Raw genomic sequence first — 17,603 nt, 5'->3', positions numbered from 1 at the left:
AATAAGCTGTATTCTTGAACACAAAGTTATTTGACACAGTCACAGTTTCTTTCAGTGTCATCATTACACATTGTGTAAATGCTTGAGGTCAAATATTTTAAAATGTAAAGAAAAATTGCAAAGGTAGTAGAGCTGGCTGTGAGTGGTCAAACAGATAATCTGAGCAATGACCTTTGGGAAAGAATAATAAACTAAACCTCAATTGAAAGATGAGACACCAATTTAGTTTTCTGTTACAGTACTGCTGCTGCAGCTGTGCAGTTTAGTAATTTGATAAATTGCATACATCTCATCCTGAAATAGTATGTTCTAATATAAAAACAGTCTCTAGATTGTCTTTATATTTATTCTAGATTTCAGTTAAGTTAATATTTGTGAGGCACTTTCATAAACATATCATTATGATTGTTACCTTAAGAAATGTCATCTGATTATAAATTATTCAAGTAATACTATTTTTTTGACAAGAATCTTTGTATGATATATATGAATAATTCTTTATTTGGGATCTGAGAATGACACAGTATTTGGATGATTTAACTGTGATGTGTTGTGTAAAGTCTTCCCCAGATAACTAGAAAAAAAACTGTATGTGCTTTGTTTAGTCCAGTAGTCCACAAATTGTAAAGGTAAGAAGCATGTCTCAGTGTTAATAAACTGTGAAACCATGTGTTCCTCCTATGGGGAGAAAATAACATCAAGGCTAGGAAGCTTATTTGAGTTTCAACTTAATACTTTCCTACCAGTTGTTTCATTGGACAATTGATTTATTTACTCATGGATTGCTCATGAGGTTGTTAGGCCTTCAAAGTTTGTGAATGTCCCAATTCCTATTGTTTTTCAAAATGACACCACAAAGGCAGGAGTAAATCATGTAAAGAGGGCAGCCCACACATTGTTTTCTGTGCTTCTCCATAGTAATATTGAGTATGTGCAGCTGTTATACTTAGATTGATCTAACTACCAAACTATATATACATTTAGGAAGGTTAGATGAGGCAAAATATGGCCAGCTTGATCTAATCGAATTCACTAAAGGAAGTGTACCAAGTCTGATGAAGCACGGTTAGCCCAGTCTACCAAATGTGTACATTTTCGGAGCTGGTAAAGACCAGCTGCTCTTCCCAGCCCTGAGGCTGTGCTTTTCTTGCCCCCCGCCCCTTCCCCTGACTGTTGCTATTTTTAGGCCTCCAATACCCCTTTCCCTACTGACCTTCCCCCCGCCATGAACCTGCCAATAAATGTCCCCCAAATTATAAAGATCAATTATGCTAATACAAAATCAATGGCAAGTTCATTTCCAAAACATTACTTTATATGAAATAAAAGGGTAAATATTGTAAAAAAAATTTAATGTATTCTTTTTTTAGATGTTAATGTACAAAATAATAGACTGCCCTGCACCCTGTAATTGCTTATAGCAATGCAAAGTAAGCATAAAATACTAACGGACTGATGCCTCTGCCTCTGCACTGGGGAACTCCCTTCTCGTCAGTGCAGAGGCAGAGAAGGATCTTGAAGTCATTATTGAGGCCAGTATGAACATGGTCCGACTGTGGGGACACGGTCAGGAAGCCTAACCATACCTTGTCATGCATCCACAGATGCAACTCAAGCAGGTCCAAGGAGGTGATCCTGTCCCTCGATGCAACACTGGTCAGGCCACAGTTGGGAGTACCGTGTCCAGTTCTGGGCACCACACTTCAGGAGGGATGTGGACAACATTGAGAGGGTTCAGAGGAGGGCCACCCGCATGATCAGGGGTCAGCAGGGCAGGCCCTACGAGGAGAGGCTACGGGACCTGAACCTGTTCAGCCTCCACAAGAGAAGGCTTAGGAGAGATCTAGTTGCCATTTACAAACTAGTTAGGGGGGACCAGCAGGGATTGGGAGAGTCCCTGTTCCCCCAAGCACTACCAGGAGTGACAAAAAATAACAGTCACAAACTGGCAGAGGATAGATTTAGGCTAGATATCAGGAGGCGCTACTTCACAGTCAGGACGGCTAGGATCTGGAACCAACTTCCAAGAGAAGTGGTGCTGGCTCCTACCTTGCGGGTCTTTAAGAGGAGGCTGGATGAACACCTGGCTGGGGTCATTTGACCCCAGTACTCTTTCCTGCCACGGCAGGGGGCCGGACTTGATGATCTGCTCAGGACCCTGCCAACCCTACCAACCCTATCCCATTTGTTAAAGCCAATGGGAAAGTGGGCCCTAGATAATTATCTTTAATAAAGAGTAAAATATCATTCTGTGAAACAGACTCTTTTCATACATATTGCATATGCAGAATTAACTGATACAATCTTTTCCCCTCATATTCTTTCAAGTAGTAACAAGTGTATAGTCCACATAGGACTGCAAAACCAGTCAACTGCCCATACAGTTATTTTCATAAAACTAACTAGCAAAAAAATCCACCATCTGCTCAGTCCACTGTTTTAAATTCAGATACATTCTATTTAATGCCTATGCAGGGCACTGTTTGTGAAACTGTTAAACCTCTTAAAGCTTTAAATTTCTAATTTGCTATAAATGTTTTAGCAGCTTTTGCAGAAATTACTGCTCCACTGACCTGTTTATAGTAGACAGAAAATCTGGGTTAAAATAACAGCAGTCAGGAAATTCTTCTACTAACTCCCCATCTTTACCTCATGCACTTCTGCCAGTATGAAATCTGTGATATGACCATCAGTCAGGGGTCAAGGGAGAGGAGATGATCTGACATATTACTTTACCTATTTTTGTATACATTTTAGATTACGCACCTGAGAGCGAGAGTCTACATCCAGTTTGGGCACAAGAAGTTAACAAAATAAGAGTAATTAAGCATAATGACAGCATTTCTTGACACTTAAAACAGAGGCAGGGGTTTATTTTTGATTGAATCAGTGTTGTTTTCAAGGAAAATGATTCAAAGGACTGGGTAAGGAAGCACTCTCACAGCAGCAATAGGCCTTTGCCCGTCACCAGCAATAAGGAGCAAGGAGTCCTCCTTGCTGCAAGGAGTCCTCCTTGCTCCATTCCACTGACTGGGAATACAAGAAAGAAGTGCCATAGTGTACTTCAAAGTAATTTTAAAAAATAGAAACTCCAAAGACTGCAGAATGGAGACCATAAACTGGAGAAATGGTCCGCAGTCAATCCGATGAGATGCAAAAAGGACACAAAAGTCCTGCACTTGGGATGGAATACCTGTATGTATAAAACAGACTGGGCAATGAGTGGCTATGCTACAGTGCTGCAAAGAAGGACCTGTTGTAGAGAACTCAGAAAGACCACAACAGTTTCTGACCCTGTGGATTCCTATTTGAAGTCTATAGCTGTGTCCTCATGAGCGCAAATGTGCAGTATGTGGTGTCACAGACCTGCACATGCAGGCATTCACTGCATTGCTACCTTGCAGCATAGGTGGTTTTCTTGCCCCTGGGAGATCCTGGGGTCAAGTAACCCATGCCAAAAAAAAGCAGGGTGGTATATGTGCCACCCAAAACCAGAGCCTGGCCAGGTGGAGCCACACTCCGGCTGCTAGGTGGCTCCCTTCTGCAGAAGCACTGTGGCTGCAGCAGATAAGGCTGCTGGGGCCTGCACAGTTGCTGGCTGGCCCAGCCTCCCCTACCCCACCTGGGATAACGTGCTGTGTGCCGGAGTGTACATGGTGTAGGCATTCCCCAAGGACAAGTAGCAGCGGCACAAGGTGTGCCGCTGCTTCTTGTCCCTGTAGAAATGCACGTTCCCGCTTGTGAGGATGCACCCTATGGTTTTATCTTATGAATCGTATGTAGGTGTTTGTACACTTACTATTGCTAATATTGTGTGGCACCCTTAAAAGTATCTTGTGGCACCCTGGTTGAGAATTACTGGTCTACTCTGTAGTCAACAGAAGCTACTCTCATAGGTTGGTGGATCTCTGGCAAATGATAACCAAACATACCTCATCATACACACTAGCTAATAAAAGAAGCAATATTATAATAATATTACTTTGCACTTTTATTTGTTGATCTTACAGCACTGCAGACTTTTACTAAATCTCGCATCAGCTCAGGGTTACCAAAAACTTAACTGAACCACCAAGATTTTTTAAGTGTCCACTCTTTTAAGAGGCAGGAAGTCTTGTGGGTGATGTCTTTTATTGAACCAACTGCATGCTTGGGATAGACAAAGGCAAGCTTTCAGGTATTGCAATACCTTTCCTCAGGCCTCTGGGAGAGAAGACAACACAGCAGAGCTTGAGTTAAATTCGCCATTCCTTGTCCCACCAGCATGGACCTGAGCCAGGGTCGTCCTGGCGCTCCACCCTCACCACAGCAGTGACAGAGGCAGGGGCATGGCCAGACACCAGCCAGCATGGCCCCCTGAGGCAGAGGGCCAGAGAGGAGGTTTATTTCCCCTATCTGCCCCTGGGGAGCCCCCCAGCTTCTGGCCTGCATTTCCTGAATGTCTGTTCACTTGCAAAGATTGAATCAATTCAGGCTCCAATTTTTTGAATTTTTGTCCATAGCCCAATATGCTAATGTATTTCTGTTCCCATGTTTGTCTTGTAGGGGTGTTGAGTAGCTTTCTTTTAGCAGAGCGGTTCCCAAACTGGCTCGCAACCCCAAATGGAGTCATAACATCAGCAGAGGAGGTCACAATAAACATGCCCCCTAAGATTTCTGTGGCTGCAGCAGGGTGCAGGGCTGTAGCTGGGCCAAACCAGCTCCCAGCAGGAGCCACTTCTGTGGCCCAGTGGGTGGGACCCATTGTGGGAGAGAGTGCTGCAACCATTATGGCCACCAAGATGAGGCTCATCAGTGGCAGCAGCACAAAGTTGTGCCCACACTACTGCTGGGTGAGCAGGGGGTGCCACAGCTTGGCAGTCATGATGGCACGGCACAGCACTCCCTCCCAGGTCCTGCCCACAGGGCTGTGGAGCCCCCAGGGGGAGGGCATCAGGCAGGGAGCCCCAAACCTGCAGCAGGCAGCCTGCATCTTTCCCCACACAGGCTCTACTCCAGTGGTGCTGCCCGAGGGAAGGGGATGGGGGGTGGAAGCTGGGCTCTGCACTCCTCTCTGGCTGCACCAGCCGTCACTTCCCACAGGTGGTAGCTGGGGCTCAGGCACTGCTGGGGCTGGAGCTGGGGCTGGGGCAAGGCACTGTGGGCCCTGGCCCTGGGGGACTGGAGGGGCTGTAGGTTGGGAGCAATGGGCCATGCTGCAGAAATGAGGCCATAAATGGGGTCATGCTGAAGAAAAGTTTGGGAAGCACTGCTTTAGCACAAAAGTGGTCATGTCAGGCAGTGAGTGTTTTTGTGAAAAAAGTTCTCCTACCTGTGTTTTAGTGTTTCTTTCCTGAATCCTTTTTGATCCTTTGGTGGTCTTTCTGTTGCATTGTATTTGTCTGGTTTTTTACCCACATGGTTGCCATGAGGGCATTTGCTGCACTGAGTGAGGTATACCACATTCTGCCATAAACATGTGCATGATCCATGGAGTCCAACAGTTTTGTTGTGGAGAGTACTGATCATTGTGACAGTAGAGGTATGTTGACAGGTCTTGCGTTTATTTTGAAAGAAGAGCTGGGTCCTGTCAGGTGCCTGTTGATCAGGGCATTTACTTCTGATAATAAGTTGGGCACGGTTAGAGGGCTGTTTGAAGGCCAAGAGAGGGAGATGGGGGATATTGTTTTAAGGCCTGGTCCTTAACAGTTATAGGTTGTAGTTGTAGTTTGATTCTTTTTATAGGCTCAAGTGTGGGATAGTAAGTGACAGTCCAACAGTGTGCAGTCAGTCTTTATCTTGTAGGTTGCTGTGGGATATCTGTGTGGCTTTTTCGAAGACAGTCTTTCTGCTCTAGCGTGTTCATGCTCTCGGTAAAGAGAGTTTTCAATCTGGCAAGATGAATATCCTGGGTATTCTCCTGAGAGCAGGCGTGGTGGTGTCTGAGGGCCTGACTGTAAATCACCCCTTTTTTTGCTGTGTTTAGGCTGATTGCTGGTGGAAGTAAGTGTGGTAGTCTATGGGTTTTCTGTGTAGGATGCCCTCCTGGATATAGACTGTGGCATCTAGAAAGTTGATGGTAGTGCAGGAGTATTCCAGAGAATTTGATTGAAGAGTAGTAGTTGTTAAGTCTGCGGTGTAAATCAATAAGTGAGTCTGGCTGCTAACTGAAGATGATGAAAATGTTATCTATGTAGTTCAGGGATACGTAGGCTAAAACACTGGGGCCCAAACATAGAAATGTTACTTTTCTCCTCCTCCCTTGATCATTTTTTCCATGACTTGTGCTCAGGCATGTGTGTACCTAGGCTGTATATGTACACCTGTACACATTCAGTTTACAGCCAGTCTACACATGCAGGATTAAGCATCCAAAGCATAAAGTGGGGCCAAAAACAGCCAGGTTTTTTGCTAGAAAACTGCCACTTAGATGAACAAAAGCAAATAGCATGTCACCCCTTTCATCTTCTCACAACAGAAGAAACAAGGCAGTTCTGCCTAAAGTACTCAAAGATACAATGCTGTTTGTTGGAAAAGTCCAGTGAAATTGTGTTGAAGACAGAAAAGCTGTTCATGCGAAAATCATCTGACTTCTCTTCAACCAGTGCAGGATCCCTGTAACTGTATTAAGACAGTCCAGATCCTTAATTTACCACATGCTGTTTCTGACTTTCCTGAATGTGACCTCAGCAATGCAAGTAGTATGTGTTCGTTGTATCCTGAGACTTGAATTAAATCTATCTACATGAAATCTATTTACAATATATTTTCTATGCATTTTTTCTGTTGGTCACTTTGTGTTAGTTAAACACAAGCATTTTCTTTAAAATTATGTTTTGAAAATCATGCACACATGTACTTTTATATCCGTAGTGGTGGTCTCTTGTTTTCATTATATGTTGTATCTCCAGTAGTTAAAATCAGTATTTTCTGTAATAAAGTGTATTTGGGAATTTGTATTGGCTGTCTTTCAATTTTGACTATTACATATTACAGATATTTCAACCTCTTAACATAAAGTAGCTATTTACAGGTATTTTAAAGCAAAATGTCTGTCTCTACAGCTGATCTGTAGCCATTTTGAGATGGGAGCTTAAAGTCTGGCTTGGATGCTTCTGGAAAGTTATCCCATAAAGAGAATAGAGTAAACAAAAGGGTCCTCATTAATGGAGCAGTTCTGTTAAACTACACTTGGCTTTCAGTTGGCTCAGCACTAGCATCCATGTCTTTCTTAGCCATCAATTCCAGGGTGTCCTTCATTTAATTTTTGAGAGGTGAAGATTGATATCAAGGCAGTAAGGTGTGGCACTGAGCTGTCATAATAGGTGTAGGTGTTGGGCAGGAGTACCACTGGTGATGTGTACTAGTCCTTTTTGTTCTGGTAAGCTTGTTTAATTTTTCTCATTTGGCCAACATTAATCATTGTCCCTGCTACATCCCATGATCTCCATGGGCTTTGCATTGCCAGCAAATGCATCTTTAACTGTGTCTGCATGTTTCCCTATCCACAGCCCAAAGACATTTGGGAGTCTACTCCTACCCCATTCTCCCAGCTCCTAGACCTGGAGCTATACTGTTACAGGTATACTTGTGGCAGTAACTTTTAAATATATTTTCTCCAGGACTTGCTGAGGATGTCATATAGAAGATAGGCTTCCAGTGACTCTTGTCTGGTGCAGTAGAGTTAAAAAATTCAACCAGAGGTGTCCCTACTTAGGGGGAGTTGTACTGAGGGTTTGTTGCTACAAAACTGCTTATACTAGTACAAGTATTTCTGTATCTGCACAGGCATTGGGCTGACAGAATTGTGCTGAAGTGCTTCAGTCTTTGGGGGCCTCAGTTAATTTTGTCAGCAAGAGCTAGCAACAAGAGGCAAGAAGACAGAGTGTAAATGGATGCAAGGCTGTGCCAAGAGAAGGAACGTTTTGCTGATAAAACTTAAAACAGGAATGCAGACCTTCACCCTGCTGATACCAACTAATTCTACCTTTCATATCAGGCAGCTTCCATGCAAGTGGTCTCTTTTTTGCTCAATGTCTTTATTGTACAGCTATAAAGCAGTTACTTATAGCTGTATGGTAAATTATTTTGACCATCCCATCTTTCTCCAGGAAGTTGTGGAATAATTACTTGTCGATTCCACCAGAAACCAGTTCCTGAATTTTTGAAATTTCTGAATAATAGTTTTTTTCACACAATTTTCATTTTTACAACTAATAAATGGCAATTCTCTGTAGCAGGTTCATTTCCTGTTTCTACTGCATTGCCACTTATGTGGGCTTTACACCACAACATGAAGCATCTGATACAAGCCTATTTTGGAGACGGGATACAAATCCGATCTGCTTGGAAGTCCCTATATCCTTGTTTTCCCTGTACTATGTCTGATGAAAAATAAGACATTAAAAATATAGTATGCCCTTGTTTGTTACTTGCAGATTGTCCAATTTCAAAAAAAATGTTGAAGTGAATCCTAATGTTCCAATGCTATTTATGGCACTAACACAGAAGGCAGGGGGAGGGGAGGGAAGGAGAGGAGAGAGGGAGAAAGAGTTGTAAGCTTTTTAACTAAACTACATCTGTGTTATATTAGAAAAATAATAAACACTTTTTTCAGCATAATAATGCCTGTGTGATACATATTTTTATTCAAATCACAAGATATCATTTGCTCTTCCTTTTTAAATATAGAGCACTTGAAGAAAAATGGAAACAAAAAGAAGAAAAGGAACTAAGATTTAGAGAACGAGTACTGCAGCAAAGGAAACTGAAACATCAGGAAGCAACTGAAAAGTTCCAACGTGCTCAATTCCCTTTTCCTCAGCATGAGAAAATAGGTTTGGAAATCCTTTCCTTTCCCTGCCCCCAGGATGTAATGAAAGCTTGTGCTGCATGTACTTATCAGCTTATTTAACTTATTGAACCCCTCCCTCATCCTCCCCTTCCCTTCCCCCCCTCAAAAAAATTAGTAACTCCATGCAAGTGAAGTAAGGTCATCATTATTAAAGAGAAGGAGATATAAACAAGAAGAGACTTGAACTCAATATATGTAATATAAAATGATTAGAAAAGAGGGTGGGGACAGCACTTTCTAATTTTCATTTTCTATTTTCTAAATACCTATTCTGCTATGAAATAGTCTGTTATTTTCCAATTATAGTATGTAATGCGACTTTCAGGAATGTGCTGTAGTTTGCTTCTTTTTTTCCCTTCTTACACAGTTGCTATTCCAACATGCCTACTGTTCATGCTATTGTGCTTTCATAAACATGCCTTGTGCATCAGAGAAATCCCAAAGAGGTTAGAATATTGTAAAGATATTCATATAAAAATACCTGAATTTTGAACTTGTAGAAATTAATATTTTCTAGTCAAAAGAAGAAAGCTTAAAGGAAGTCTAATAATTTAATGTATTACATATTTTTATGAATTATATAGCACTATTAGCTGTTCTCTAATCACTGAAAAGTAAAGGTCTCTTCAACTCTCCTTCATAGTTGGAACTAATACATATTGGCAGGGATGTATGACAGCTTCATCCAAGTCTGATTTCCAGTCAATTTTCCAAGACTGAAACTCTATGGTATATTGCTTAGATACTCTTCGCAGGTTTGTTGTCACACATGCAACAGCTCCAAGTATGAGGTTATGTTTCTGACTTTAAGATCAGATGTTAAAGAAGAACAAAACAGGATGATAGTGTTTTTGGGATCATAACTTTGCCATGAGTCTAGAATATGAAGCGGTACAGCAAACCACAAACCCTATGCTGATCTCCCACTGCTCTGACATGGGAGTAGACCAGGGGTGGGCAATTATTTTGGGCAGAGGGCCACTTACCCAGTTTTGGCAAACTGTCGAGGGCCGCATGGGTATCCCCTCCCCTTCACAGATGCCCTACCCTCTGGTCACCATCTTGGGACCAATGTCCCAGGGCCAGCACTGGCGGGGCCCAGAGCAGGGCACAGGCTGGCAGGGGTCTGTGGAGTCAAGCTGGGCTGAACCAGCAGGGAGAGTGGGGAGCTGGCCCAGCTCCATAGAGCCCCTGCTGGCTGGGACCCTGTACCCCTGCTGCCCTGCTCTGGACCCTGGTGACACTAGCTCAGGGAAAAGCAGCCCTTCTCCTGCCTCGTGGCCCACGCTCCATGATGCAGTCACTTGCACCACGCACAGGGCTGTCCTACACAGGCAGCCCCAGGTGGATGCAAGAGGTTGCAGCCCGGTGCGGCAAGCGGGGGGCTGCAGCTGCTGCCACCACGTGCAGCCCCGATGGGGGAGCCTGAAGCCAGCATGGGGCCCAGGCTCGCGGTGGGAGCGGGTTACAAGCTGGTGCTGAGTGTGGGGGAGAGCGGCTCCTCTCCCACTGTAGCCTCTTTTCCAAACACTCAGCTTTTCCCCAGGGTCCTCTTCCGCCCTTCCCACCCCCCCACTTACCTGAGTTTCCAACAGGGCGCAGCCACATGGTTCCAAGCCAGAAGCTCCTACTGTTGCAGGAGCCCACCATGGCTTCCCCTAGGTCCTACTGCCCCTGGCTTCTGTCATTTTTGACGGGAACCAAGAGCAGATAAATATTAATTTAATTATAAAATTTTTAGTGGCCCTGCAGGCCAGATAGAATGACTCATGGGCCCGATTCAGTGGGCCAAATTTTGCCCACCCCTGGAGTAGACTGTAAGGTTGATAATCAGTGATCCCAGAGCTGCTCTGCATAGTGTTTTATGGAGGCCAGTCTGAATACAACTGTTTCACTCCCTTCCTGTCCACTTGCATAAGGGGTGACGTACTGGCTTTGTAAAACTACTGATTTTGCTGCCCTTCTATTCCTGATGTAGGCAGAAAACTACAGTATACCTCTTTGAAAATACTCAAAAGAGGTAATTCATAAGCTCACATGATAATGTATCTGATATAAATCAAAGAAAGGTGTGATATCATTTCAAAATTAACTGGTTTTAGTAATTGTCTTCAGTAATTTAGACTAAAGACAAATGCCAAAGCTCAAAGGTGTCTCTCTGATAAGGTTTCTGAATTCACAGATAGGTACCTAAATAGAAGTGTCCCAATGGACACTTCAGCATCTCTGGAGATGAAACCACTTCTATTAATTGTAACTTAATCTTATTTAAGTTACGCGTACCCTCCCCCTCCCCCGCCCTTTTTCTTTCCTTCTGTCTTTCTCTCTTCCCCGCCACCAAAAAGAAGCATTTTTGGCATAAGTCTACAAAGAATTTTACAAAACATAATGTATTTTCCTTTAATCTATCTAGTGAAGAGAAAACCAGTTCCTCAATTAGAGGAAGCCCTGGAACAAATTAAAGGATCAGTTTTAACATCAGGATTTTACTTGCCTATTAGGGGAAAGACTAACTGCAGGTAAGCATTTATGTTTGTTCTTTTGATTAAATTATTTAGAGTTGTTTGATACATACAACAAATAGCAAATGGTTGAATACTCCTTTTTCTAATTGTGGAACTTTATTTAGTGCCCAATAGTGCAGTTTTACAAAATGTAAAATGCTTTTTCCGCAGATTCGTTTTTACGGTGCATTTAGCACAAAGCAGAGAAGAGAAGACTAACCTTTCCACTTCCCTAACCCTGGTGAAGCCTGAGGCTCGCTCAGTGCTACTATAAATGAGAGGTTAAAATCAAAGCATCATAGAAAATTAGGGTCAGAAAGGACCTCAGGAGGTCCAACCCCCTGCTCAAAGCAGGACCATCCCCAACTAGATCACTCCAGCCAGGGCTTTGTTGAGCTGGTCCTTAAAAATATCCAAGCATGGAGATTCCACCACCTCTCTAGGTAACTTGTTCCAGTGCTTTACCACTCTCCTAGTGAGAGAGTTTTTCCTAATATCCAACCTAAACTTCCCTTCCTGCAACTTAAGACCATAGCTGCTTTTTCTGTCATCTGCCACCTCTGAAAGCAATCTAACTCCATCCTCTTTGAAACCATTGATCAGATAGTTGAAAGTTGCTATTAAATCCCCCCTTAGTCTATTCTTCTGCGGACTAAGTTTCCTCAGCCTCTTAGAAGTCATGTGCCCCAGCCTCCGAACCATTTTTTGTTGCCCTTCGCTGGACTTTCTCCAAGTTGTCCACATCCTTTCTGTAGTGGGGAGCCCAAAACTGGATACAGTACTCCAGATGTGGCCTTGCCAGTACAGAATATTGCAGACTAATTACTTCCATCAATCTGCTGGCAATGTTCCTACTAATGCAATCCAGTATGCTGTTAGCCTTCTTGGCAACAAAGTCACGCTGCTGACTCATATCAAGCTTACTGTCCACTGTAACCCCAAGGTCTTTTTCTACAGAGCTGCTGCTTAATCAGTTGGTCCCAAGCCTTTACCAGTGCGTGGGATTCTTTTGTCCTAAGTCCAGGACTTTGCAGATTTCTTTTGGCCCAATTCTCCAATTTTTCTAGGTCACTCTGAATCCTATCGCTACCCTTCAGGTTGTTCTAATCTGTCCCAGTGCCATAGTTCTCTAGGCCACACAGCCCTCTACTTATTTAATAGTAAATTTTAACCAGGTACTTTACTGCTTCTCTTTTAGATGCATTGTGATGCAGTTTTTAATGATAGGTTCATGCGTTTGTTTGTTTTTTCCACAAAGCCATGCCGCTTCCAGTCCACAGATTGGACAATATTCACTTCTTGAGCAACTATTCTATATTTTGTTGTTTCTTTGTTGTTTAGTGTGGCTCCATGACTTATTTACTATTTGTTGTCTAACTGTGCTCTGAAGATAGCATTATTAATTTTTCATACGCTTCTGCAAAGACTCTTATCCTTATAGTATCTAGGTATGTCATAAATTTATTTTCACAAAGCTTTTGTGAGGTTTGTGGATATATACAGTGGTGTTAAACTTTTTGGTCTTGCGGGTCAGAGGAGGGACACAGAGCCAGTTCCAAGATTGAATCCTGTGCACCAACATCAAGCCTTGGGGTCCTGTGCTGCCTCCAATGTTAACTAATTTGGAAGTGAATGCATCCACTAATTTTGTATTCCCTACAACCTAATTTTTCAGAGTACTTTGCATTATATAGTACACCATTGTTCAATTTACTTCAGTTGCAGATGTGAGGACTCAACACATCTGTAAATCTGAGTTTAGCATCTTGGTTTATCCTAGAAAATGATAAATACATAATTAGAGAAAACCTCAGAAAGATTTGGTTTAAGTGACTTGATTAACATTGCAGAGAAACTCTATGGCAAACGGAGGGATAGAATCCGCAATTCTCCAGGCAGAAGTAAACTTTCTTAAAAACTTCCTGTACTCCTTCCTTAATTCATTATTCATCTTTCAGAATTTGCAAAAATTGTATCAGAGTCCTATAGTCTTCACTATATAAATTCATAGATGTTAGGGGCTGGAAGGACCCTCTTGAGATCATCAGGTCCACCCCACTGTGCTTGTATAGGAAGGACTGCTGGCGTCAGATGACCCCAGTAAGGTGAGCATTCAGGCATTTTTGAAGATATCCAAAGTAGGTGTTTTGTATCACTTTTGGGGGTGTCTGGTTCAGACCCTGGACACTTGAGTTGTAAAGTTTTTTCTTTTGTCTAATTTAAAGCAGTCTTTTAGCAATTTATGCCAGTTAGTCCTAACACTCTCCTGGGGAGCCCTGAACCTTGACGTATCACCCTATGTAGGTCCAGCCTGTGCAGGGGATGAAGCAGGGGCCCTGTGGAAAGAACAATCTGAATACTTAATTGTAAAACATATACTTTAACCCCTGACTTTATTTGCCAGGTATTACATTTTTGCTCTGATATCTGCATATTTTTATTTTAAAAAAATAAACATTTTTGAAAATGCATAGTTGCTCAAAAATACTTATAAATCATGCAAAAAGTAAGAATTATATTTTTTTTTCTACCTCAAGAACAACAGACTCTCCCTCAGTTTCATCTAGAAATGATTATTTGCATCAGAAACAGACCTCGGCATGCGTTAGCAGTGATAAAGCAAAACAGGAAAACAGTAGAACAAATCTAGATAGTACCCAACTTCTCTTCCAGCAAAATCTGGAAGAAAAGCAGCAATTCCTTGAAGAACAGCATCTCAGCAACTTGGAGGTATGATGTTTTAATATGTAGTTTCTAAATAATGTTTCTGAAGTGTCGTAAGTTTAATGAAAAGTCCAAGAGGTATAGCTATTACTTTACTCAGATCCTCTGACTGATGTCGGCACCTGCAGTGTCCAAGACTCACTAAGTAACGCAGTTCAAACCAGTGTGTTATTAAAACACTGTATACTTATGCTATATTTCATACCTAAGGTCTTCTTTGTATTCCAAAAAAATAGATACAAGTTCTTATTTATTTAAAAATAACTATGAAGATTGTAGGCATTGACTTGAAGTCCAAAGACTTTGTATGATACAAAATAGCATTTTTGTGTCCTTTTTTTTGTCTCTCAGAATTTGTAGAAATGGTCTGCTTGCTTTGGGCTCATTCATGTTGTCTTCAAAAGCAGTGTATTCCCTCTCTTGGTGTCCTAGGCTGATACGGCCCTTGACCAGTGATACCAGGACCATGACTCTTCCACTTATCACTTGTAGCTCTTTGCTAAAATGTTACCGCACATTGTGGTTTCCAAGAATCACAGAAAATGAAGGTTGCAAGGCGCCTAAGAAGGTCATCTAGTCCAAAGCAGGACCATCGCCAATTATATCATCCCACTCAAGCCTTTGTCTAGCTAGGTCCTAAAAACCTTTAGGATAGAGATTCCACCACCTCTCTGGGTAACCTGTTCCAGTGCTTTAGTATCTTTCTAATGAGAAAGCTCTTCCTGATATCTAACCTAAACTTCCCTTGCTGCAACTTGAGACCATTGCTACTTCTTTATTATCTGCCACCACTAAGAACAGTCTAACTCCATCCTCTTTGGAACCACCCGTCAGGTAATTGAAGGTTGCTATTAAATCCTCCCTTAGTCTTCTCTTTGCCAAACTAAGTAAGCCCAGCTCCCTCAGCCTCTCCTCAGAAATCATATGCCACAGCCCCTTTTCCATTTTCATTGCCCTCTGCTGGACTCTGTCGAATTTTGTCCATATCCCTTCTGCAGTGAGGGGCCCAAAACTGAACACAGTACTCCAGATGTGGCCTCACCAGTACAGAATAGAGGGAAAAAAATCACTTCCTTCAATCTGTGGGCAATGATCCTATTAGTGCAGTCCACTATGCCGTTAGCCTTCTTTGCAACAAAGACACACTGTTGGCTCATATTCAGCTTATTGTCATTTTCTGCAGAGCTGCTGCTTAGCTAGTCGGTCCCCAGCCTGTACTGGTGCATGGGATTGTTTCATCCCAAGTACAGGACTTGGCACTTGTCCTTATTAAACTTCTTGAGATTTCTTTTGGACCAGTCCTCCAATTTGTCAAGATCTCTCTGAATCCTAGCCCTACCCTCCAGCATATCCATTAGTCAGTGCCAAGTGTATTAGTATGTATGTTGCCCCTTGACAGATCTGCACAGGTGACTTGTGAAGTAGTAGGTACAGCCAAATATATTTTGAAGTCTCTGATACTGATGCTTAGAGAAACACACAGTTCTAGCTTTATAGCCCTCACGCAGGTGTTCAGCAGAGGTTTGAGAACATTCTATATGAGGAAAATAATCTCTTTAATTGGAATTACTTTTTTTTAGTGTTCTCCTTGCAGTAGATTCTGTAATAATGTGGATACATTGATACATTCCCTACCTCAGAGGTGGCTAAACTGTGGCACAAGGGGCCAGGGCAACCTCTGTGTGTGGCCTGTGGCAGATCAGGAAAGGGAAAGGCAGCACAGCAGCAGATAGGGTAGGAAGCAGAAATGAGAGCAGTAGGGAGTACAGGGCAGAAAGCAGAGCAGGAGATCACGCAGGATTAGGAAACAGTAGGAAGCAGAAAGCAGAGCAGCACTTCATGGAAGTGTGAGGGGCTAATTTGTGGTATGTTTGCTAAAAAGGTTGACCCCTGTTGCCCTAGATAATGATGATGATGTGAGCTAGTAAAATTTCTTATTAAAATACAAAATAATTTTCTATAACACTTTTAATTTTAAAACATAAAAGTCTAAACAATATAATGTTAAATGTATCATAGTAAGAAAATAATATTGTGCTGCACTTTGTCAAAAAAAATCCAGTTCCCTTTAATGGATTTTCATGAGAACATCCTTAAGTGACATATATACACATTAAGAATATAATGTATATCAGAACATATTGTACAGATATGGTATAAAGTCTTGCATTGTATCACTAGTATCACTTTTTAAAACACCGTTGGGCCTATAAATAATCTAGCTTTCTTCTTCTAGAATTTATTTGACTATTACCACTAGGGGCCGCTGATATTCTTCTCTGTGAAATGGGCAGATATTTGCAATTTGAAATTGTTTACAATATTTTTGTGCGGTTTCTTTCTAGAATTGTGTATTATGGGGGACTCTATTCAGATAAAGTCAGCAGAAAAATTAGTTTCATTGTTTTGCAGCCCACATTTTGGCAGTTGTTACTATGATTATGCTGATCTCTTAATGAATTGTGGCTCTCAAATTTATTGACATGAAAGTAAAACATTAAGAAACCATATCTAATATTATTGTGTACAAAACTTCTATAAGCGTCCTTTAATAAGCTTGTTACTATATGTTCCTCAGATCAGTCAAAGTCATTGCATCCAACAGTTGCTTCTACAAAGCTGAAGGCAAACATCAAGGGCTTGTCTCACCAACCATTGAAAATCCTTTTACTTGAGTCTCTTTGTTTCAGTTTTTACAGACCCAACAGGATTATAAAAATTCCTTAAATTCTTTTCTTTCATATAGGGCAGTAAAGTTCTATGTGGCCCTTACAATCAGATTCGCTGTTTGTTCTCTGTGTCCTATCTTTAAAGATAAGTATAGTTTCAGTATTAAGCGTTCATTTTGCAGTGACCTTTCTGTCTTTTCTCACGATTATAACATTACAGAAATTTATCTATGTTTAGTTTTGCCTCTTGCAACAATTTTTGTGTTTGCACCATAAAATGAAATGCAGTCTTTCAAAAACCTTCATTAAATATGTTGTATCTTGGAAAAACTTGTATAGATAACTTTCACTCATAAACAGAGGCCCTCTTATCTCCTTTCTCCATCTAGATATTTGAAAAGTCGAGTTGATAGCTAAGGTTGCTTAATACTTTTCATCATGAAAATCTATCTCGAATTTCTTTTAACCTTCCCAAATTTTAACTTTGACTTCAATTTTTCCATGATTGATGGCTGCTTCACTCCTAACTTTTTAAAGAGTTTCAGTTAAAATGTTTTAGTTCTGTCTAAGAATGTGACTAAAAAAATAGTAGAGTTTTATCAGAAGACAATTGTTTGATTGCTTGGCCAAAACCAAATACATTTTTTTTTTAATTTTTGATCCAAAAAAAATGTTTCTGCTTTTTTGGCAAAATATTTTTTTAAAATCTTGAAAGTGGAAAATGTCTTTGTAGCAGGGCACTAGGGTGCCTGCTACTAGCAGGAGGAATAGGGCTGCTGAAGTGCCCCGGAGCAACACAGATGGGGGTTGCTAGGGCAACCAGGCAGGTCATGTGGCCAGGAGGGGGCAGGGCCAGGCCCTTATAAACAGCTA

The 17,603-nt window shown here is 41.6% G+C and overlaps 1 protein-coding gene across 3 annotated transcripts in view; it reads left to right on the top strand.

The window, feature by feature from the left end:
• CEP126 (centrosomal protein 126) overlaps positions 1–17,603 on the top strand; it is a 64,125-nt gene that overhangs the window by 2,248 nt on the left and 44,274 nt on the right. For 2 of the 3 annotated variants that reach the window (XM_019530276.1, XM_019530278.1), the window contains exons 3-5: positions 8,671–8,816; positions 11,247–11,352; positions 13,875–14,067. In XM_019530276.1, the coding sequence (XP_019385821.1) occupies positions 8,671–8,816; positions 11,247–11,352; positions 13,875–14,067 (445 nt within the window). Of the gene's footprint in view, positions 1–8,670; positions 8,817–11,246; positions 11,353–13,158; positions 13,443–13,874; positions 14,068–17,603 lie in introns of those variants that run through there. The other variant, XM_019530277.1, reaches the window with a different exon arrangement.

The sequence above is a fragment of the Crocodylus porosus genome, unplaced genomic scaffold (genome assembly GCF_001723895.1).
Source record: "Crocodylus porosus isolate Cpor-Errol unplaced genomic scaffold, CroPor_comp1, whole genome shotgun sequence".
Lineage (NCBI taxonomy): Eukaryota > Metazoa > Chordata > Crocodylia > Crocodylidae > Crocodylus > Crocodylus porosus.
The sequence above is the reverse complement of the archived record's forward strand: the minus strand, read 5'-3'. Positions and strand labels throughout refer to the sequence as shown.